Source organism: Atractosteus spatula, chromosome 3 (genome assembly GCF_055471065.1).
Source record: "Atractosteus spatula isolate fAtrSpa1 chromosome 3, fAtrSpa1.hap1, whole genome shotgun sequence".
In the NCBI taxonomy this organism is placed as follows: domain Eukaryota; kingdom Metazoa; phylum Chordata; class Actinopteri; order Semionotiformes; family Lepisosteidae; genus Atractosteus; species Atractosteus spatula.
In genome coordinates this window covers 15,416,665-15,441,639 of record NC_142708.1, presented here as the reverse complement: position 1 = coordinate 15,441,639, position 24,975 = coordinate 15,416,665, and the positions used below count along the sequence as shown (strand labels likewise).

The window sequence follows — 24,975 nt, the reverse complement described above, 5'->3', positions numbered from 1 at the left end:
AGGTGTGAGCAGGTGAAGAAGGTGCTCACACCTGAAGAAGGCTCCACAGCCGAAACGTTGTGTTCTCTTTCTTCTTTTTTTTCAGCATGGAATAAACCTATTGTTTCTTTGCAGCCTACGCATGCTGACGCAGCTACCCACTTGAACTACTTTTTTATTTTATACCACTATTTGATTCAACATTCATACATATCTCTTTGTGAAGAGGAATGGCATGCAGTTTCTGTTTGAAAGTAAGCCTTTTCAGTGTTGTTGTTTTTTATGGCTACAGGCAATGTATTGTATTACAGGTGGGTAACCGTCTTTGTGTTCTCAAAGACGGTTTTCCAAACTCATACATCAGAAAGACCACCGAAACTAAAATTATTCTGCAGCTAGGATCACACCTTCTCCCTTCCCTTAACGACAGACTACTGTTCTTTTAAATTTTCTCCATTCATTGGAAGTTTCATTTCACACCTCTCTGCACCCATTCTGACTTCACACCTCTTGATTGGCCTCTCTTTCTGTCCCCTGCTCCCGCCTCTCACTCCTCCTCCCTCCCAACCTTTGTTCTCCCGCTACTTTACCTTTGCCTACTGCCCTGTCTCTCTCACACCTGAAGAAGGCTCCACGGCCGAAACGTTGTGTTCTCTTTCTTCTTTTTTTCAGCATGGAATAAACCTATTACTTGTATTGTATTACATATTATTTGTTAAGTACTAATGCAGTTATACAATTTATAAAGTAAAACTAACAAATATTGAAAGAGAAATATGATTTTGGTTTGAGCAGTAATATAGTTTGAATTCTCTGTGCAGTCTTTAAGATATCTCTCATGTCACAATTATTCAAATGTCAAAAGTGTCAGATACTAATATTTTCCCTGATCACAAATGGCTCATCTCTTTTCAAACTATATAAACACAGATTAACACCTGCCTTGTAAGAACCAGCACCATGCTTCTAACTCATTTAGAGTGTCTGTTATTTAAATTTAAAAATGACTTATTTACTGTATATTAGATACTGTATATCTATCAGTATTCAATAACAGCTTCTGTCTTTAGCAAGTCAAAGTAAGTTGCAGCCTAACCCTGAAGGCACAGTTCAAAATGTAGGACTACATACTGTACCTGACATGCCTAACCATTTGCAGGGCGCAAACATACATGCGTACACATGGTGGCAACTTAGAGACACCAGTTCAGTTGCCCAGCACGTCTTGAAGGAAACCAGAGCATATGGAGAAGTCTCATACAGTATGTACATCTTCACACAGAAGGCATCCTAGTCTAGAAATGAGCCCAACTTCCAAGACCTGTGAAGCAGACCCGAACCACTAACCACTATGCTATGGTGCAACCCAGGTATATTATATATATATACTTCCCTAGAAAAAAATGTCATACAGGTTATAGTTGGATCCACACATTTATGTACTGTAGTGATGTAAGCACATTTTCACCTGAAAAATGGAGACCCAAAGAAATGTTCAAGCTATGCATGAGTGAAGTGTAGACCCAGTTTGTTCATTGTGCCATACAGTATGTAGTGACTGTGCAATTTTTAGCAAAATCAAAACAAAATCAGGGACATCAGACGCTGAAAGTAAAATGGTAGATATTTGGAGGCAATTGAAGCAAACCAGAAAACCCACAAATATAACATGGCAGGGCCAATCTTTACTCAGAAGGTGTCACACCCATATTGCATTGGGAACTCTGCCATGCCACGGCATTCATTGGATGACAAGTAGTGCAATGAATTCACTATTTAAAAAAGATACGAGAAAGTCCAACAGAGATAGAGAAAAGTACATTGCAGTAAAGGTTATAGCTAAAATAAAGTTTTTTGATGATACAACAAACAAGAAAGGAACAATAAAAGATTAAGAAAAACAGGGAAAACTTTTAGAAGATGTAAGTGAGATAGCTAATGTATAAAATTAATAATCAATTCAACGATCAAGGAAGGCCATCGACTCAGGCTGAGGAAATGCCGAAGTTGTATATTAGTATTTGCACAGAAGATACTGATACGAGAAACATGGAATGAGCAAATGTCTAGGTCCTGCTGGTATTCAACAAATTGTAATTAAGGGAATGAGGATTGTTATTTACAGAACTTTAAGAAAGTTCTTTCAACTGTCATTGGCAATGCCTGTTACTAGTTCGTTTCAAAATGTGAGGTAAAACCAAGTATACGTTGATCAGTATGAATAAGTCTGAATTCCTTTGCATGTAAGGTTATGGAGACAATAATTAGAAGTAAAAGTAGAGAATTATCTGTATTATGGTAGTCATAAACTAAGGGATAGTCAATGTGGATTTAAAATGTTGGTCATGCTTTAGTAACTTATTGGAATGTTTTGACAAATAACTAGAAATGGATAACAGCATATAATATGGTATAAGAGTATGTATTTACATGATATCTGTATGATAAGTATATTCATTAACTGAATTTATTAATTTTCCTTTCTTTACGTAAATATACTGGAAATAATTTGCATCCCTGTATTGTCTTCAAAATAAATACTTTGTTTATGAATATCTATAAATCTCAACTGAGTACAAACAGCAGCCATTTTTACTTTGATATTTTCCCTCCATTTTGTTCTTTTTTATGGAAAGACCTTAAATTTGACCTTGAAAAATGAGAAACTCCCTTTGTATACAAGTGTGGTCTGTGCTTCTAATGCAAGAAGTCATAACCCCTTATTCCCTGTTCAACATTCTTCCCGAAACCTCATTGTAAACAAGACAGCAGAAAACTAATGGCCTTTTTGACCAACAGCCATCACAGAGAAACAGTGTTCCCTTGTGTAAAGGTCTATGTAATCATCCAAGAAATGTCTCTCTTACTCAAAAACAAAAACTGTGCCTTCTGAATAAGGTCAGCAACATGGGTTGCACGGCCTAACACACAGAAACCAAATGATTTGAGTAAAAATCAGATACAAAACCAAATTAAAATACAAATTTTCGTATGTATTTCATAAGGTTATATTTGAAAAGAGATGCCAAACCTCTTTAAATTAGTCTAACTTCATATAAGTTTCTTAATGATCCAAATGAGTGTAATTAAATTTTAATGTAAAACTGTTTCTTAAAGATCTTAACTGCTCTACATTAAATGAAAGTTGGAAGTGAAGTAAATGAACTGAAGGCTTCATTGAAAGATTATGACAAATATAGGGTGCAATTAAGTGTTACTAAAACAAAGCATTTTACTAGATTTAAATGAATTAATGTTATAGCATATCACTTCATTATGATACCGCTTTGGGTGAAGCATAATGAATGTAAGCGTTTGGCTTCATCATTTTCTTTTCAAACAAAGTGCAGGCATTTTAATAACATTAAGATATTGAAAATAATACTGCAGTAATAACAATTCATGATAATTCAGAGGCCAATATGTAATAATATCAGCTGAAAACACAGTAAGCAGCATTCCAGGAATGTTAGACCACCTCAAGAAATGTGGAGTTCATGTTTTATTGATTTAACATCCATTATCCGCATACTGTTCAATCTGCTGTCATGGAAAAATGCACGATGAACTCCCCCTTATAGAAAAGCATACACCTCTCTGTACTTTATCCTTTAGTTTAGTCATACACATAATTAATTCATCACTAAGGATGAATGCACCAGTAGCTGTTTACATGAAAGCATATACCATTATGAGTTGCTGATTCAGTAATCCTACCACAGCACACATTCTTCTCACTTCAACTGCATATATAACCAAAGGTACATCAAAATGACATGGGCAATGAATTAAACTGTATGACAGCAGTTGTTTAACAAAACACTCACAGGTTAGGGAAATATTTTGAATTTCATATACTAAATATACCCAAAAACTCTGCGCAAAACCTTTTACATTGACAGATCATTGCTATTTTAAATGTTTCAAAAATATTGGTTTCAAATACAGATTCAAAGCATTTTATCATGCTTGCCACAAAAAGATAGAAATTCAAAACAGATGAATAAAATACGTTTTCACTGCAGTGTCATTAACTTTTATTTTATAAATATGTATGGCACCCAATGTCTTGACTAGTTTCAATATTTGATCTTGGTACATTCAATCTTAAGAATATTATTAGAGAGCCCTAGGACAACAAAAAATAATTCTAAGGGGATTAGTGCTGCTCTCAAATTTCTCTTGCTTAGAAATTATTTTTTAGAGACCAAGAAGCAAAGCAGAGTGAACGCTAGAAAAATGATCATAATTTATGGAAATCCAAAGTATGAATAATTTCAAGCCTTTTAAATATTATTATTACATATTATTACATAAAGTACTTGTTTGCACGAATTAATTTCAAACAAAATTCAAACTATTGCAACTCATTAATCTTTTTTTCATTTTCCACATTGTACCATTTCGGTAGTTGTGCCCTTGAGCAAAGTACTTCACTCACATTGCTAAAGAACATGCCCTGATGAATAAATGGGTACTCTCCGGGTCGTCATTATAAATTAGAATTTGTTCTCAGTAAACTGATTAAATAAAAGATTAAATTCAATTAAATTAAATTACTAATGCAGTTTAATGCAATAGAAAAAATCTTAATAGAACAGATCCTTTGTAAGCATTTTTTTTCCTTACTTGGTAAACAGTTATGAATCTTCAAATGCATGCTCTCAAATACAAAGGCATGACTTCTCTGTATTTGTATGGATAGTAAAGGTTTGTATTGCCCTATGCCACACTATAGCCTTTAGATCCTTGTGAGACTCGCTTGCATTTTCTGGTTTTACAAAATCATCCTAATACCCTGGCAACAAACAATATAACAAGATTGCCTAAAAAATCCATAAAGTTGTCGATGATTTTGTGTCGATTTTCTCTGGGTGCTCCAGTCCACAGACCAGCCCTGGTTTGCGTGTGTACTTGCGTATATTTAAATACGTAAGTAATTTCTAGCACTATTAAAGGGAAAGGAAAACATTGCAAAATATGCCTACCATTTTGTTCCAATTTTAACTACTGTATGAATAATAATAAGAAAGTACATTAATGTGTTAGCAAGCAGACCATATTCACAGTGAAGGATATTAGTTTGAATCAATATTGGGAAAGTGTGGTGATATGTATTTCTCACAATAAACACTTTACCTAGATAATATTTTAGACCTGTCAGCCTTGACTCAAGCGCTTAAATTTCAACTTATGTCTCTTACATACAATGGCTGAGTTCCTGAGTGAAGTGCAATAAGGCTACTGTTAAGTATGGTCTAGGCTAGCTGCCTGTGTGTTGAGTGGTAAGTGTATAGGTATACAGCTTTAAACACTGTTCTTTTTAGTCCAGGTTGAGTTCAAATACAATAAACAGGACTTCATAAACACAGTACTGACGTTTTATTAAACAAACATACTGTACCAATTTACTGTGTAAATTAACTGTTGAAATTGACATTGGTCATCAATAAGCTTTATCAGCCAAGACTTTTCAGTAAAGGCACAGACTTGTAACATGTAGCCACTGTTAGAAGTAATAAATCTGTGTCACACACTTTGCACAAGGTTGTAGAGTCCTGCAGTCCTGTTCCATTCCTCCCATAGAGCCTCAGCAAGCAGGTTGTTCACCGTTCTCTGAACCCTAGATGAAAGCTGCCCTTTAGCTCACCTCACAGATTTTCAATTGATCTTAAAGGGGAACTGCAGTCCCAATTTCTCAGGCCAGTTATTAAATCTCAATAACAAAACAAATTGACTCTACCGCAAGATTTAACCATTTTTTGAATTGTGAAATTGCGAACTTTCTGAAAGCACTGTATGGTGTTCATGTTGACATAAACCAATGGTCTCCCCAATGGCGAGACTGAGAGTTTGAGAAAATTGTGATGAGAAAGCAGCCCTTCCTGCTCACTAGTCATTGTAAACAAATGAAAAACTTGGTCTCCTAACAACATTAATTAATGAGTGTAATGTATTTGTTTGGCAGGTTGCTCTTTTTTAAAAAATACTTAAAAGTATATGTAAAAACATATTGCCTTTATGTGTTTGTTTCATGAAAATATTTATTTATACGGTAGTAAAATTTGCTTGGTCTAAAGTCAGCGTCACACTACACGACTTTTCCTAGGATTTTCAGTTGTAGCCTTCATTTACATAATCGTAAGAAAATCACAGCGAGTTGGAGAGAGTCGCAGTATGCGCCCGTTACCGTCAGTTGTGTAGTGTGATACCCCCAGCAACTCAGTCAAAGCCCTCTTAATAGCCCCTGCTAAACAGGTTTGATTTTCTCGTAGACAGTCGCGAGTCGTAGGGGTGGGCTCTTTTGTCTGCAACAGTCATAGCCAATGAGCGCTCAACCGGAAGTACAATGCATACAATGCAGATGAAAGGAAAGAAGGAAAGCGAGATGAGCATAGATGTCTGTTCGATGTTTCGTATTTGTCGTTTGTTTACTTTCGTGCTGTGCTCCATGTTGATTTGCTGCCAAAATGAGGCGACCTCGCGGTACTTTCGCTGCACAATATGAGATTTGGAACCGTGATGAAAAGTCGTGACGGAATTGTGTAGTCACCCCCTGCGATTCCTAGTCATATAATCTGACACCCTCTAGGACAGAAAAGGCAGCGAAATTCAGCAACTCCAGTCGTTAAATTTGACATGCTTTCAGACTAGAAGTCGTGTCGAGTCCTGTAGTGCAACACTGGCTCAAAGCATGTTTACAATGCAATAGGGTTGCTTTCACGTCACCGGACGTTTTGGTGTGGTTCAGAACCACAGACAATAATGGCAATATGGCACTACACATACATTGAAATTTAGTCTCTTTTGGGATGTAAATTTGAGGTTGTACACATTACAGTGCACTTGGTAGTTTCATTGTGGTTTGAAATGCACACATTATTCCCGATTCATTATAACCTACAAACTTAATGTTGCAGCTCCCCTTAATGTCTGGCGAGCAGGACATCCACAGTGTAAATATCACATTCTCACCTTTTAAGAAATCCTTTGTTATACAAATAGCATGAAGATGTATCTTGTCACACTGGAATTTTGTTTTGTCACAATGAGTCTGGATGAGGGGCAACAAATGAAGTTGCAGGATTTGGTTGATGTAACATTGTGCAGCCAAGTTGCAACTAATCATCGTAAGTGTTCTGTTATGACTTGTTGAATTTTAAGACACCTGCACACTTTGACCTCTTCAATTGGTCTGTTGTATGCAACTATTAGTTTATTGTTCTGCATGTCTATGCAACACTTGGCAAGGTAGCCTACATAATACCTTGATAAGTAAATAATTCCTTTTGGTTTGGCTTTCAATAGTTTAAATTACCTCATCCCAATCAACTGCCTCACTAATGAGTGATGTAACAAGGTCAATTCAGTGCATAGCATCATTAGCAGTCATACTTTCTAAAAACATACAGGCAGAGTGGTAAGATAGTGATCAGTATATATTTTTATCATATGGTTGTAATGTTTCCTTGTTATTTAATGTTTTAATTAGCAGTTGATAACAGAAAAAACATGAATGATTACCTGAGCCAAGCAATTCATTTTTAAGGCAGTGTTTATTCAAGGATGGCCTTAGTTCAAACTTGACTAAGCAGCAGTAATTCAAAAATTACTTGTTCAGGATATCATGAAGTGCAGATCTCTAAGTTATGAAGTAACCACCAATGAAAATAAAGGTTGTCATTTCTGTGCTACTGAAACCTCTTTAATTTAAAGTCCACTAAATTATCACAACTATAACATCAACAAATGCTAAGACCTCAGTAAAACTAGAGAAGACCACCTATATATTCCTGAAAATTCAAAACATTACAGGGTTTGTTTTGTTCTATAGAAATCAGTAGCTATATATGAGGGCAAATTGGTTGCTCATGCCCATTTAAGAAAAAAAATTCCATGTGTCCTGCATGTGACAGTAGATTTTAAATAGTTTATATATGCATGTGCATACCTGAGATTTGTTGTTGAATGGAAACAAAATGTAAAATATTTCATGAAACAATCACTTCAATTACATTTATGAATTGCCTGGATTAAGCCCAGTTATTATACAGCTCTTTGACATTTATAATGCAGAGATTTTTCTTAAAAGAACAAAATCATCCATAAAATGAGAAGTTTCATTTTGTTAGGAAAAAAAACATTTATTGTGTAGATGAAACCATCAAATTATATTAGATAGAATTTAGACGAAGTGTTATCTTTGCTATGTTATTTTATATAAAAAGACATACCAAACATTTCTGTTACTAAAGCCTTTACTGTAATAAACCAAATATTTACAGTTTGTACAAATTCTTGACCTAAAACAAAAATACAAAAACGTATCACAAGATGCCAAAAGAGGAACAAGTTCTTCTGAAACGCCACTGTCGTACATTTAGAAGAATGAATGGTTGTTGAAAGAGGCAATGCCACACAGTCAGGCAATAAAGCTAGTTGAGGTCACAAAGGTGTATGACATTCTTCTGAAGACGAAGGTCTAGTAAAACAAGTCCAAATCCCAGTTTTCCCGGTATTTCTCAGGAGCTCCTGTAGTCCACTCAGTTCACCTGTCACTTTACACATTCAGGTAAAATGTCAGTGTGCTTCAGGATTGTAATCTCAAATCACAGGGAGAAGTTAAAACATCCAGAAAATCTGGTGAGCGTTATACTCTTAGGAACATTGAGGCTTTGGCCCTCTTCAGATGTATAAGGTACAAAAAAGCCTTTGGTATTCAGTAGATAACTTCATAAACTGTGGCCTTCTTGTCCCCAGATCCTGTGACAATATATTTATCATCCACAGAGATGTCACAGCTAAGTACTGAGGAGGACTCCTTAGACTAGGAGAGAGAGAGAGAACAGAGATATGTAGTGAATAAAGAGTAATTTATTTTTTTAATGGTCAAGTAAAATATTACTAGTTAGCAAATTAATTGACTCAATAGTGGTTTAGTTTATACTTGACAGTAGACCCTACAGAATGTATCATTCTTATTATGGTTCAGAATTGTCAGCTTTATTCTGAGACCTGCATCCTTCTCTTTTCTTAGAACCTTAAACTTTCCCATCAGCTAGTAATCCACCTCTTCTTCAGTCCCTGATGGACTGTTACAGTATGCAATGCAGCCAATCTATAGCATACGTCTTTATAGCAATAAGCAAAAAAGTTGGTAAAAATACTGCAAAACAGTTCTACATGTTTATGATTTGTCTTTAAAGCTGTAATATAAATTAAAACTGCTAACTTTCACTTAGCAACATAAAGTGTAATCTTTTGAAATCTGTTACAAGTATTATGCATGTGCTCTACTTTAGATGTCTGTGACGGACTTTATGACGCAACACGATGAGCCCAAATAATGTTTGGATAGTCTATTGCTTTGACCTGAGGTATCCAACCCTTCTACTAGAAAGCCCATTTCCAGCAGGTATTAGAGGTAATATATTAAAGCCAGCAATTTTGAAAACTCGCAACATTTACACTGTGAACAGTCAAAGAATTTTTAAAAAAGATCATTAGGGATACTGCATTTCAAAACTTAAGTTATTGATCAATTAAGCAATTTATAGGGGTTTCTAATCTTAAAAAAAACAGGTGATTCAAGGCGAGCCATAAGCCTAACTGCAATAGGACAAGCTTTGGAGACTCTTTATCGACATTACCGACTTTCACTGCTGCAATGTTTTACTTATTGTCTCAACAAGAAAAAAAAGTAACATTTCATTAGTTAAATAGACCACAAAACAAACCTCATATATAACGAAACAAATTAAAAATAAAGATAATTCAACTGTACTTGGAATATGCTGGCTCCATAGGGCGTCCTCCAGGCATTCAGGAGATTATCTTTTCCAGTGCTCACAAACCACTTGCCTAGTAATACAAGAGAACTTAATTGTAACAAAACTTATTTGATTTTGTAAAGATTGTTCATTCCATCATTTTTCCCCCCAAGTACACAACCTATAAAAAGTTTAAGATAATGATTACTGTCTTGCCGGTTCTTACCACAATAGGCAAACTGTAGAGAGAGCACACAGCTTTCATGAAGGTGTAGCTGGTATTTGTCTGGTTTGTTCACATGTAGGACTTCAACATTGCTGCTCTCCATTCCTACTGCCAACCACTCTCCGGTGGGACAGTAACCAAGGGAAAAGATCTGGAAACACACAGGAAAGGTCACTAATTTCGAATCCGTATAAATCCTCACAAACTGCAGAATGTCTTCCATTACATTACAGTAAAGCGCTGGCAGTATACCTGCAGTACAGCAGAAGGGACCTTGTATACAACATTTTCAGGGAGCCAGATAATTCACCCTTTCGGATTCTGGAAAAGTCGTTTGCATTCTTATTAGCCTACATTCAGTGACTAATCATTTGGTTAGGAAACTAAGTCAGTTGAAGCCATGCCTGAACCACATGAAGTCAAGGCAAAGAGGTGTAGAACATTTTCTGGTCTTGTGGTTTTCATAAAGTGCAGCTGACCACTAAGTGACGTGGCTTAAAGCTTCAATGCTGTTGTAGGCGATACCACTTCTTTCAAGAACTGTATAGATGAGATACTTGGATCAATTAGCAACTAGAAAACAAACAGGTTAAGTGGGCTGTATGCCTTCCTGTTTTTGTAACCTTTTTATGCTTAGGGACAAAGACATTCATGCTGATTCCACACCAAGCAGATTGTTACTGTCATTTGATGTGAGTTTCTTTATTTCCATTTTTAAAAATCAATTTTATCAGGTTTCATGGTATATGATGTAAAGCCTGGAATACCTTATGCACTGCCATTTAAACTGCTTCACTTTTCACAAGTAGCTAAGTGACCCAGCTATACAAGATTGTCAACATAAAACTGCAGTTCTAATTAATTAGTAGATTAGTCACTGGTGCTGGTTTGGATGAATTACTTAAGAGATTATATTTTGATAAATTCCCTTGAACACTTTCTGAAACCAGTTTCTAACAACTTACTTTGAGTCTCCTCTGCATTTTCTTTTACAGTAGTCAGAACTTTGAATTGAAGTGAGTTTCTAGCTGTTTAATTGGTTATACATCTATTTAAATGTACCATTTTTTAGAAAAATATATTTGAATGCATTTTTAATGTAAGGTAATGATTTGAAAATTATATACAGTATGCTTACAATAAGTACAACATTTTTTGTGTCTTATGTAAAACATGGAATGCTCCCAACAGATCTCTTGAATCATTTTTAACTGTGTGTATGGATAATTTACAATTAACAAAAAGATGTTTTTCAGCTCAGGAAAGTAGCACAACATTTGTTGTATTTATAATGTGAGAACAATGGGAAAGACTAAATCTAGAAATGCATTTTAATAAAACTGAGCTTTTTAAAAAAATAAAACCAACAGTCTAATAGGATACACAAAGATAAATACTTAAAAGTTTCAGGGAAGCGGTTTTACTTATCAGAATATTGCTCTGACTCAATACCGGTCTGTATTCTCCAGCTCACCTGTGAAGTGAAATCGTGCTGCTGTAGCTGTCTGCCTTCTCTCAGGTCCCAGGACCTCACTGTGTTGTCCAGGCCTCCCGTCCACAGCTTGGTGCCGTCATTGGAAATATCAATACAGCTGGCTCCATCCGTGTGGCCCTGGAATTGCCTGATAAAATAAATAAGAGATGAATAAAGATTTCCTGACCAAGCCGAAAGCAAACACAATAATTTTGTTAGTTTTGGACCCCATATAAACGCATCTTTTTATTTTTTTTTCCAATGTCTGGTGAAGCATTTGGATAAACAAATTTTGGTGTAACGTGAAGTCTGCTTATATTATGTAAACATTTCCCAGGTGGAAAGAAAGCAAACCAGGATGCAGCTGGCAAAATAAAACATCTCACTGATTCCAGTTTGTTTTAAAGTTATTGTTTGTAAACCTCAAGGTTCAACATTAAAACCCTTCAAGATCTCTGACTAATTAACAACAAGGATGATCATCTTTGGACAGGATGAGAAATCTAAAAATAGTCTTTCGGCATGCATCAGGATGATAAACACCTTTAAACCTTTAACAATTTAGTTAAGTACCTCCTCCTCCTCCTAAACACACACCTCCTTTGTCTCTACCAGTTTTTTTCACAACACACTGAGAATGTTGAATTTATCTTGGAGTTCAACCCACACATACACACAATAAGAATATCACCCTATCTCACTGATTACTCAGTTTCCGTTTCAACCCACCCATGCTAATTTATGGAGCATTGGAGAATTCAGATCCATCCAAGTTGCCTCTCCCCCCTCGGGGCTTGTGTATAGTATAGGCACAACGAGATGAGATTCAAACTCATGACATTTGCTCCCTCAGCACTAGGAAGCAAGATGTCAATTTCTCACTCCTGTAGATCTCCAGCTGAGGTTGGCAACTCATTACAACTGGGACTCTTAACTGGGGACTGTCTCAGACACTCGGCTCATCAGACAAATTGCTACTTGAGCTGAATATTCCACTGGAGACCAATCATTTCGTCTTTATATAATTAACAATTTAATTTGTTAATCCTTGGGTTGAGATTTCCAGATTGTTAAAATAAATTAGTAATTTTAACGCTATTCAGCAGGTAATAAAACAAGAGTTGTTAAAATTAATAAGCATCCTAGAAAAAATTCAGAATACTGGATAGAGCTGGAATTGCATATAACGAATGATTACTGTATATGTGTTTCTGAGGGAGATCTATGTATTATGAGGGAGCAGGCCTCACCTGACCAGAGTCTGGTTGTGCAGGTCCCACACTGCGATGTTGCCATCACTGCAGCAGGAGAAGCAGACCTTTGAGTCGGGACTGATGGCCAGTGCATAGCAGGCGGGAGCCGAGGACGTCAGCTCAGCCTTAATGCGCGGGGTAGGAGCTGCCAGATCCCAGATGGATAATGTACTGGCCTCCCCACCAACAATCAGGGTGCAGCCATCTGGCAATAATTTACAGGAGCGGATGTAGTTGTCCCTGTTCTGCATGGTAACCCCCCCAAAAGGAAAAAAGAAAATATAAAATAGGGGACAACGGGATATTGAGGGGGGCATATACAGAAATCTCACTATGAGAAACTCGCCTAGTGCTCCTTTTCCTGGAGAACTCTTTCTAGCCTGAAATCATCCATCCCCATCATTGCCAGTAATACTGAAAATATACATGTATAAACACTACCAAAATTTATATTTTGGCTATGAAAAAAAGAATGGCATTTAAATAGGCTTTTTCAAAAAGCATACAATATATGGCACTGTATTTGTTTTTAACCTGCTAAGACAGGTCAATTGTTGCTAGCTATCTGGAGCATTGCTCTAAAGAGCAGATACTTGAACTAAAGTTCTCAAAATTCTGAAAACCACTATTTCTAGGCAGAAAATCTGCTTCTTCCCAAGATTATTGTCCTGAAATTTCCATCCATGTGATCTTTACAGAGCAAGCTTTCTTGTGTTGTTGTACTTGCCTGTATAAATGCAAACAAGTGGAGAGCTACAATTAATAAATATAACAAAAGTTTAAGTGCATTTTACAATACAATGCCGCAAACAGGCTAAGGATTATAAAGGACAAGCTCTAATCACTTATACAAATAACAGTCAGAGCTAAAACCATTGTGGTATACCGCTAAGACTCAACAAGGACACTAAGCAATACTAACTAGAGAGATTTACATCTCTAGGAATATTCATAGTGACAGATGCCAACACTGCTATACGGCATTTTAAATTTAACCTCGGAAAGTCAATCAGAGGAAACTATTTCTACAGTGCCTATTTTTATTACAAACATACCCACATAAAGACAGAGCAAAGTGAGAATGGCAGCCATTTGTGCTAACAAAGGAAATGGCCTTCAGTCGCACTTCCTTTTTTTTGAATGATGTGCTGTACCACCCAGGCTGTGATTGCCGTTTCCTGGTTAAGTCTTCACAAAGTGACTGGCCCAGAACAGAAGGTCCCTTTCACTTACCAAACAGTCCAGCTGAGACACTGGGCTCTTGTTGCCCGGCTGGCTGATGTCCCAGACCTTCACACAGCCCTTGCCGCCGGTGTACACGTGTCTGGTGGGGTTGCTGATGGTAACGGCGCACACCACCTCTCCGTGACTCAGGGTGTTGATCTGTCGGGCATGCCGCGGGATCCCTGGGCCAATCAGAGCGTCGGGAGGGAAGGGGACGGGCTGCATCTGGCCGTCAGCAGTGACGTGGAAGGAGTACGCACTGAGGAAAATGTCCGTTAGGAATATGAGCTACAGAGGTCGGTCAGAGTTATGCAAGAGATTTTCTTTTCTACATTTTCCTTTTAGAACTTCACCTCAGCAAAAAAAAAGGTGTTTTGTTTCTTCAGCAGTTCAATTAGTACAAAACCAAGAAATAAAAAGTAAACAGGCAAACAAAGCACCCCAGAGAAAACAACAATCAACAAATCAACAAAAGCATTTATGTTCAAGATGTAGGAATCATAGCTTTCCACTTTTTCAAATGCAGTAGCAATATTTGATAAGCATGAGAAAAAATTTAGAAGAGGGCCTTTTTTCCTTCAACTCAATACAAAAAAAGTGCTTAAATTATTAGAAAACCCATGTATGAAGGATACTTGGTATTTAGCTGCTCCTGATTTCACTTTTACACTGTACCAGATCCAGTTTGTTTTAATATCCTGGACAAACCCAGACATCATTGAGATTGGTTGCAATCAACTTGGAAAGCCCGGATATACAGGTGCTTTACCTGCAGGTCTTCATTAAACCACAGTACAGTTGTAAACAAAGACCTAAAAATACAGCCGGTGTTTGTTTTGTGATAACGAAGATCACTCACGGTTTTCCTCCAGGGATTCCTGCCAAATTGGGAGGCATTCCTGGTACTCGCATAGGAGGATGTGGGTCAAACCCAACCTACAATCAAAACAAAGCTAGGTTATGACACGTACAATATCCCTGTTTTAAACAGCTAATAGGAAATATTGTGGACTATTATTTTTTTCCTTTTGTGCATGTATTTTTTAAGCCAAGTAAAATAAAGTGGGAAATAATTATTTGTATAAAGCTTTTATCCTACTTAGTCATTTCCAGTGATGAATAATTCATGTATTCTAAAACTAACATGCTATAGGCAAAACTGTAATTTTACACGTCATATTTAAATATGGAAGTTTCACAAATGTGTTTTTTTTTTGTTGTTGCTGTTGTTAAGGAAACCAGTTTAATATGCAAAATAAAACTGTACAAGTTACAAATCTGCAACAGGAAACTTAGGTATCCCAAACCTTACACGTTGTTTAAATTTATAGGACTTGATTTTGTTTCCAGTTTTTAGACACTTAATAAAAATCTACTAGATGATTCTGGTTGACATAAAAATGACTTGGTATACTGAATACTGTTCAATTGCAAATCATTTTCAATTAGTGCATTAATATATTTCATAGACAAACTACAAAAATGAATAAATGAAGAAAAAATTAGCTAGGGTAAACTAGTACACATATTATTTCTTCAGCTTAGTAAATTGTACTACAACTGCTGTTAATCATAAAGGTATTTGTTCTTCCAACAGGAGTTAAGGGTACATTTAAATATTTTTCTATAATTTGTATAATGTTACAAAACCTTTAAATGATATGTTCTGCAGGCCAAAAGCATTCATTTCTAGATGTATCTCATAAAAAAAAGATCTACATTGTAGGTGGCTATTCTTTGCAGTGTTATATGCATAAGTATTACTGTATACTGCTGAGCTCTAGAAAAATGTTCACTATTGTTTCATCTTTACTTTTGCCAATATAGTCTATAGCAGAACTATGGCAGTGAATCACCTTTTATCAATCTAACGTGTAAAAAAAAAAAAAAGAAGTGATGTTGTTGCAGGAAAAGAAAAAAAGATGTATAAATCGGAAGCAGCTTAATACTAAAATGGTGCATATCAAGTCCACAAGAACTTTGTTGCGACACAGACGTTCTCCTGACAAAGTGATTTACCATGGGGGAACGTCCGTAGGCCACGACCGCAGCAGCAGCGGCAGCAGCGCTCATCTGAGGTGACATGTTGTGGAGGCTGGCGTAAGCAGCTCCGGGACTGGTCAGCTCCCCGTTCATCCCAGAATGGGGCATCATCCCAAAGGGGCCCGGATAAGGACCTGGCACTGCCAGGGGAGTTCGCAGACCAGCAGCTGAAAGCAATTCAAAACTGGTGACGAACATATTAACAAAACACAAAAGCTCCATGGTCTAAAAGACAGGTTCATGGGTGTGTATACAAGGCACTGTGCCAAACCCTGGAGTACAAAGATAGAACTGCACCATAAGAGAAGGAGTGTTGACTTATGTGCATAATGCACAGTACTACTGTGGTATTTAGAGTAGTGGCTAAATGGATTTTATTTGCACAACCATAATGCTTAAAACTCAGAAGTATAACAAGGCATTAAGTTAAGTATTAAGGACTTAAAGTAAATGTACTATAGCAAACAAGAGAAAATGTGCATCAATTTCAAAATGGTACCTCAATGGTATTTCAAAATGGTTAGTTTCTTTCCTTGAATTTAAAGAAAAGAGCCGTACTATGTCACAACAGGAAAAATTGCATTTGTTACATTAAAGCTATCCAAGTCCCTCAATACTACACTCACAATTGTATAAAGAAAATCTGTATCATATTTGAAGTGTCTTAATATACTACATAGTATTTTTGTAACATTTATATTTACTAAACATATACGGCCTTAAGGCAGTGGTTCAAAAATAATTACAGCCTCTAGGTGTTGATTTAGGGCTTACAATGCCCTTTTTCACCATGTTAATATTACAAAATATATGCAAGACTGTAAGTGTGTTGGATCAGGCCCCTAAGCTTGCTATCATTCTGTGCATATGTAGTAAACAGCACTTGTCCTCTTAGGCATTATTTCCTGTATCTTATTAAAAACAGGAAACGAACTGTGAAAATCGACTTTGAGCTCAAAGTTGGGATTGGACAATCACTCAGATACGGATTATCTTTGGTTAGAATTCAATATTACATCATTAAACTCAGCATAATTAGTGGTATATACTGTCCTCAGTTTTTTTTTATTAAACAACCAGAGGTAGGAGGTAAAATGATGAGTGGATACAAATCCAATATTCAAGCTCTAAATTTTTAAAAGAAAAAAAAACAGATTAAAATATATTCTAAATTTTTTCTAAAAAAATCAATTCTAACTGGATGCTTTAATAATGTTTGCGGCCATTCCTCTGACACAATAGCCAGCGGATAGTCTGGGAAGGCACAGAAGAGGCAGTAATTACAACTTGAATGACAATTCCATGCAGGATGGGAGTGTGGTCTACTGTAGTGGCTTTTAACCGTGATCCAGGATGACCCCTGTGTCCTTCATATATTGTTCCAAAGGAGCTCTTACTAATTGATTGATTTAACTGAATTCTTGCTTTATGAGATCTGTTAACCTGCAGGCTTTGGTTTCCAAAATCCCTTGCTGTTAATGTGTGTGCCACATTTCTTTTACACAAGTCCATCCAATCTCTCCAGAACTTGCTTAAGTGGTTTCTGTATTTCTTCATCTCTCAATAAGGGACCAATTAAAAGTCATATAGAGATATATAAGTTTATTATATTATATATATGGGTATAACTATCAAACTAGCAAACCATTTCAACATTCAGGGCTCTGTAGAGGTCTTCTTACATTCCACACGCCTGTATAGACAGGTGAGTCCCATAAATTACATCATGATTGATACCTTGGGCACCAAAACCTATCCCAATGTAAATGGGGAGTATGCCTATACCAATAAATGTACTATACGGGATTATACATTTCACCTGTAGTAGAACAATATATCCTAAATATTTTTTTAATTTTTTACTGAGTAACTCACAAACGTCCATATCATATTATCACAATATATATCATTTTCAACTATCAAAGTACAGAGAAAAGCTGCAACATAAGGAGGAAATGGTCAGCATTCAGATTTTCTCCCTTGAGAATAAATAAATTGCAAATCGAGATAAGCTCTCTCATTCACAAATGTCCCAATAAGGGTTTGAAGTAAACCTTGTAAACATGCGCACATAAAAACATTCCTTACCTTAAGTGGAAAATTCTTCACGACTGAAATTTCCTCTCCAAGCTCATTGGTTTACCACAAGTCCCCTCAAGAACACCATTGTAAGCTAAGTGGCTGTTAACATGGGACATAACTCTACCCATTTAAAATCGCTAAACACATATATAGAAATAGTCCCACATTATCTCAGGAGAAGCCAAACACTGGCTGCACACTGAGATTTAATTAACTTAATCATTCAGTGATGGTGACTATATAATTGCATAGATAAAACCTCTCAGTATCAATTTGTGAAATAACATGGAGGACTGGCAGTTATAACCCAAGTGATCTCAGACTAGAAAGTTCCATTGAGATTAGAAAGTGTGTTACCTAACTACATTTACTTATTGATGTAGTACTGACAATTTAAAATGATCAATTCTTATCATGAGAGTTTGATTCATGACCACTGAGATGGTCAAATCTGGTCCTGGGGAGCCACAGTCTGGTTTATGGGTCATTTTAAATCTTCCAATTTGAAACTTGGACCACATAAGCAGGTGAATGCGTTCAAATTTCAAGGCAATTCAAAGAGTAAATTAAATCTACCAATTTAGATCAAGAAAATGCCAACAGCCTGAGCTCGTAGGAACTACAGCTTGCGATTGCTAATTTAAGTGAACCAACTGACCTACTAAATTGATCAAAACTGTTCTTGGTCTTTACAAATTGATGAGTTTAAGGTTGTCTTTAACATTTGTTCGATTTTTGCTCTGTCTATGGCAAGGACAGGAACGGCCACCCCATGTACAGACAGACTGATTTTTGTAAACCACTGCAGTTCAATTGTAATTTTAGACAGGTGTGTCTGCAATATTTCATTCGAACTGAGCTCCTAATGACCTAAATTATTCTTGACTAAATTTGATCTATACATCAACTTTCAGGTCTTCTGGTGCTGCAGGACTTCAACATACAGCTTTTGGACAATTAGTAAGTCTTCTATCCAGACAAAAAATTTCCAACCCAACAACCCAGCACAGTGCCAAGGGACAAGGTGCTGTAGGATGTGCTGTCCTTCAGATACTAAACCAATGTAGTAACTATTTGGTCAGTAAATGTCCCCAGGCACTATCCGTGAGAGCAGAGATGTTACCTGTGGGTAAGTTCAGTTCTGACTGAAGTCCACTTTGGAACTGTAGAATTTCTACATTTCTGTCTTAATTAATTTGTCATTTTCCTTCTCCTCTGCTGTGTAGTGGGTTTTCTGGCACACAATGGCAGTCATGCAGGTAGGTGCTGCACTTACGTGGGTCCACTCCCATACAAGAAGCTCTCTGGGATCATTTGGGATGAGAAATGTTATACAAATGCTAACAATCATTATTAATTCAATGGTGAAAATACCATCACTGTGTGCAACATATTGAAAAGCACTTTATGGCTTACCAGATTGGTTGGCCAGTTCCATAGAGGGAGGCTTGGAAAGACTGGGTCGCAGGCCAGGAGTGGCACTGGTTCCTGGAGTTGGCATGTCTGCACGAGGAGTTGGTGTACTGGATTTCAGCACAGGCGTGCTGGCCTTTTCGTGCTGTTATCATTGAACAAGTAAAAATAGTTGGTCTTTATCCATATTATACAATTCATCATATCAGCAGCTTGGCTGCTGGGCATGGGATACAATAAATACTGCCAAATCCTCACAAAACCACACATTGCTAATAGCATTAACTTGAAGGCTTAGGGAGAAAAAAGGCAGATATTTGTTTTATTGCTAAACTTCTAACAAGGACAAAATAGTAATGTAATAATGTAATTACCATGCATCTAAATCTTAAAAGTATTCTTTATGTGTTAGGCATTATCAGGATTCCACTTGATTGCAACTTTCAAAGGGTTAACGTCCAAAGTGTCAAGCAGCACATTTAAAAATGCAGAAATGTATATTACTGTTGGTCACACTAAAAACTGACATTGAAAATTGTGCTCTTAAATCTGAAATCATTAAATATCCTAAATATCCCATATATGACTTAATGCTGATTTTCAAGCATATATTACATGTAAACTTCTTTCTCTCTAACTGTAAAGTGGGAAACAATTGCTGGATTTCTCCAACATCGCGTGACTTTTCCATTTAAATGCATAGTTGATGCAATGCGCAAGTTATTACAAACAGATTAAAGAATGATCTTAAGACAAATAGTAGACAATACAAATGTGAAATGTGACACTATTTCAAATGCAAAAATCCCCCAAAGCTCCAGTAATTTGCTGTCAAGCTAATTTTTCATCACATTGGTATTGAGTTAAGATGGAGAAATGGAAGAGATATCAAGACCTGAAGCCTTTATAATGGGTGCATGTACAGTATAACATGTATGTACCCCGGGCCATGAACCAGACCAATGACCTGGACCAACCATATGACCAATGAGCAGGAGCTGCAAAGCTCTCAGATCCCACTGCAGAGTCCTATGGACTTGTCACTACGTACCATGCTCATCTCTTTAGACTTGAGAGAAGAGGAACTGCCAGAGGATGCAGTAGAGGCTGGGCTACTGGAGGCATCTTTCTTCAGCAGGCGAGTTTTTTCTAATCCATTCTCACGCGGGGAGTGAGCAGGAGTGCCACGTGGTGAAGCAGGGTCCTAGAGGGACAAAGCGTTAAACACAAGTTTACACATAGGGGAAATGTCACTTCCAACAGTTCAGCTTGACCCAAACAAAAATGTTTATAGACTTCTGAAAACAATTTCAGTGGTAAACTACTGCATATAAGCCCTTTCCACCTTGCTTTTCCAGCCATAATTTTGTTTTCAAGTCGCCAATTACTAAAGAAACAGATGCAAAGAACATTTGTATTTAGAGAAGTTGAAACAATTTAAATACTTCTTCAAACTGTCAATACAGCTGCTATTTCACATATACACAAACTCTTTGCAAAAAGGTATAGACTTTCACATTTTTCAGAGTTCAACTAGGGCAGAGCTCAGTGAAGTGCTTATGGTTTAATCAGTGTTCAAATTAGTTATGGTACATATAAGCAGCAATGAATTTCCCAGTAAACCTCATCTATTTTACATCTAACCATCTGCAAGCTCATCTGCAAAAACTTATATAGGCATTACATTCTGTAAATGGGTTTCTTTTAAAATGTCATACATTACAATATTTAGCTTTTGTTACTTTCCATTTCAATTATAAATTATTCTCAAAAAAGTTATGTGAAGACAGCTGTTAAAATAACCCAGATGACATAGTAAAATTTAATGCAACTTTGGAATAACAGCTAAACTGACGTTTTTGACAAAAACAATTACCAAACAAAGCAGTCACTGTGATGACTTTATGGTTTCCTTAGCACTGACAGGTCATGAGTTCACATTCCCAATTCAGCTACCAGACTGGGAGTGAAGCAAGAGATTTAACAGCAATCCACACTGATGCCCCCTATCTCAGAGGTCACTTTCCTCTCATACAGGGCAATTCTCTATGTTCTAAAGGGGCAAGTGTTAGAGTAAATTAACAATTTTTTGCTGCCAGTAGCAAAGCCTGGCTGCTAACCAGGAGCTGGCAGTGAAAGGTGTTTAAATACCAAACTCAAGTGCCCCAGAGGGGATCTCATGTTGAAGGAAAAGCATAACAGCCTTCTAAGCAAAGTTAGAAATAAATTCCTCTAAAATTAAGCAACAAACCTCATTGGAAACATCAACTACCAAGTTGTCATCACTTTTGTCTCCATCACTGTCCTGTAAATAGAGGATTTTGTTATGCACAGACGAGCCAGCAACACTAACAGTTGGCAAAGCTTTACTATCTGTAGTGCTTTATAGCACTTAAAGCTAAAGAAAGTCCTTTTTGTCAGTACATCTATATCAAGATCATCATCAGTATTTTACTACATTGCAATGTAATATTTACAATTCAAATATTTAAAATTTTACACTAACTATAAGCTATGAATGTGATTGTATTTGAGATCCAAAACTTTATTAATCCTTTTTTTATCCTGGAAAACATTGCAGTCGATGTATTTTATTACATGCCTTGGCACTACACACAGCTGATAAAATGTCAGTTAAAAAACAGCAGCACACAAAATGATCTTTTTTTAGTAAGTTGTTCAATGAACTGAGCTTATTGGATACAGTATATTTTATATTGAAAATTACTCATTTCTTACATAATGGCTGGAATCCTTGTCATCAACTTTCCTTTTCTTCATATCATTAGAAAACTCTGGTCCATTTCGACGTTTGTCTGAGCCCCGCAGGCTCTCGGGAACCAGCAAGGAGTTACTCTAGAAGAGAAGATAAAGGTCAGTGTTGTTTGAAAACAATTTGTACATTAACTCTTTCTTTTTTTAAAGAGGATGCAATAAGCTTCAGCGAAACACGACACCAACATTTCTTTTCATTCCCCTATAATTCAGCCCATCATCAGGCCTAGCCTTTCATTCCTCTATAATTCAACCCATCATCAAAGACTTCAAAGAGAAACACTGATAGCACTCCATGCATTTTAATCAGGGGGTCTGTGTTATTCACTGTGAAGCCAACAGGGTTCAAAGTCCATCATCAGTCACCATTCACTTGTCTTCTATTCAAACAATCAATGCGCTTGGGGAACAACAGATTTCATACAATATTCATGAACATTCTTTGCATAGTTTTGCCATATTCTTCATGTAAGGATTTTTATTATACTATAAGCATATAAATTCAAACCTCCGAACACTACAACACAAAGGATTTTAATTATGAGATTATATTTAATAGCATAAAACTATTAATGTGAGGTAAGACACATTATAAAGTGTTATGGCAAACAAAAGTGTTTTTTTTTCTCATTGGAACTGTATATCCTGTCATGTATTTCCTCGGTATTTTCTAAAGGTTCATAAAAATAAGTGTGAAAAATACAAACTGGTCTGCTTGTGTTTACCGAAGGGATTTGTTTTTCAGATAAATCATTTAAAAAAACAGCAAAAATCAGAACCACTAATTCCCTATAGAACAGTAACTCATCAGGACATTCACTGTATCATTGTAGAAAGAGTATTAGTTAATGGAATCAGATTTATTGTTCAAGGCTTTTGAATTAATTCTTTCTGTGGGGATTAGCATCAAATCATTATGTAAAATAGATTTTAAAATGTTTGACAATGAAATGTGCATCAATATCCACAAAGACATTAATAAACAAGCAAATCGAGGGATGAAGTAAAGGGCTGTCTCAGGCAGTGCTTTCATGTCAAGCCACACAGGGTAAATTATTTAAAAGATCTCACAAAATAAACCACTGACCCGCAAAATACAAGCAATTTTGATGTTTTTCAGGTCACATGATAATTTTACGCGTCTTAGATTCCCATCTCCCCTCCAGCTAAAGTATTAAAACATGTTACAATGAGTTCTTTTAAACACAGGATTAGCATATCCAAGGGGGCAATTTGTTCAGTGATGTGTTAAATACTAGGAACAATGCTGAATAATTTCTGTGAAAAAAAACCCTTTCACAAGGCTCGGCTAAACCCTCATTTGGAAAAAGAAAATTGTTCAAAACAAAAGATAAATCAGAGTACCAGAATATGCCTACACCATGTTTTTACAGTGCTGCTGCCATTTTGTTTACTGCTATAGCTAGCTGACAAGAGGTAAACGCTTTACCATTCACTTTAAGGAAAGTGGGGAAAGACAGACATTTTCAGAGCTATCTGATCTTCCCAGACTACAAATGCAACACTCATCCTGGGGAAATTAAGGGTTTTCAAGAGACATGGAGAGCAAGGGTAATCTTTTTCACTGGTCTTAAAGAAGGACGATGTTCAGTTCCTGTGGAGTAAAATAAAAACACATCAAGCACAAGCACTTCAAATTTTCTCCTGTCAGCTCCTGTCTACTTCAGGGACAGCCCTTGCAGCCAAATACTAAGCTGTCTTTCATTTACAGCCAGTCAAGCTGAAGAAAGTGCCAGGGGGCTCTTGCAAGCAAACGGACAAGACCCCAATGAAATTTAATCTAAAGTAACTCACAGCATAACCTTTACAACTGGTTGATGCCGGAGGCACATCAACCCAGGACACAACATTTCACATTAACTGTTTTATTTACAGGGCTTGAATACAATACTCAGTAAGAAAACATTTTTTTAGGATTTTGAAAGCACTTTCTTCCTGAAAAGTGAAAGCCAAATTTAATTTTTTTCTGCACTTGAATGATATTCAGGTTAACTTGTACTTCAGTGCACTTTAAAAACTTTTACTGAACATCATGTTATCTTGTAGTAGTTCAATTAAGGCGATTATCGTCAATGACATTTCCACTGGCTGCCAACTGATTCATTTTTAATCATGGCTACCCTTTTCTCTATGTTGCCGACAACAGAGAATTGTTTTTTTATCATAACAAGCATGGCTTCATAAAATGATTCCTCTTTTTTCAAAAGACAAAAAAATTGGATTTGATGTCAGTCTTACAGGGAGGTGAACTGGCTACATGTAACAAATAGTTTAAATTCAGAGCAAACTGAATTTCAATTAGATTGTTTATATCCCTGTGAATACATTTTCCAACCTTTTCAGGTACTATGGTATAATACTCTAGATTGGTATAAGTAAATATAATATTATTGACCAAAAAGTCTTTGGAAAGGGAGCAACAAAGCATATTAATCAAATATCCTTTTCTTACATCACATTCAGCAATGTAATTAGGAAGTGTTTTGACAATTACTGTAGTGCTTTACAAACCTTGTTCTATAATGTAAAGCCTCTGCAAACAGGTTGAAGAACGAACCTGTACCTTATGTTCCTAACCACTATTTTACGGATTTTCTTATTAGCTGCATTATTTTGTAATCATGCCAGTATGCTTTTAAGAAATACACAAGGGGATGTTAAGTTAACAACACTAGTATGAGGTCTGTTGGTCTATTTACAAACTGCAGTGATTTA

General features: G+C 36.4%; 1 protein-coding gene across 3 annotated transcripts in view; it reads right to left on the bottom strand.

The window, feature by feature from the left end:
* Positions 1–8,102: 8,102 nt before the first annotated feature.
* The window catches only part of LOC148837470 (transducin-like enhancer protein 1), a 47,255-nt gene continuing 30,382 nt past the window's right edge, over positions 8,103–24,975 (bottom strand). For all 3 annotated transcript variants that reach the window (XM_088910716.1, XM_088910717.1, XM_088910718.1), the window contains exons 9-20: positions 22,204–22,320; positions 21,716–21,769; positions 20,516–20,668; positions 19,468–19,609; positions 15,946–16,136; positions 14,786–14,862; positions 13,936–14,185; positions 12,700–12,947; positions 11,450–11,597; positions 9,976–10,126; positions 9,764–9,840; positions 8,103–8,806 (exon numbers count right to left, since the gene is read on the bottom strand). In XM_088910716.1, the coding sequence (XP_088766842.1) occupies positions 8,699–8,806; positions 9,764–9,840; positions 9,976–10,126; positions 11,450–11,597; positions 12,700–12,947; positions 13,936–14,185; positions 14,786–14,862; positions 15,946–16,136; positions 19,468–19,609; positions 20,516–20,668; positions 21,716–21,769; positions 22,204–22,320 (1,716 nt within the window). In that variant the 3' untranslated portion in view covers positions 8,103–8,698. The remainder of the gene's footprint in view (positions 8,807–9,763; positions 9,841–9,975; positions 10,127–11,449; positions 11,598–12,699; positions 12,948–13,935; positions 14,186–14,785; positions 14,863–15,945; positions 16,137–19,467; positions 19,610–20,515; positions 20,669–21,715; positions 21,770–22,203; positions 22,321–24,975) is intronic.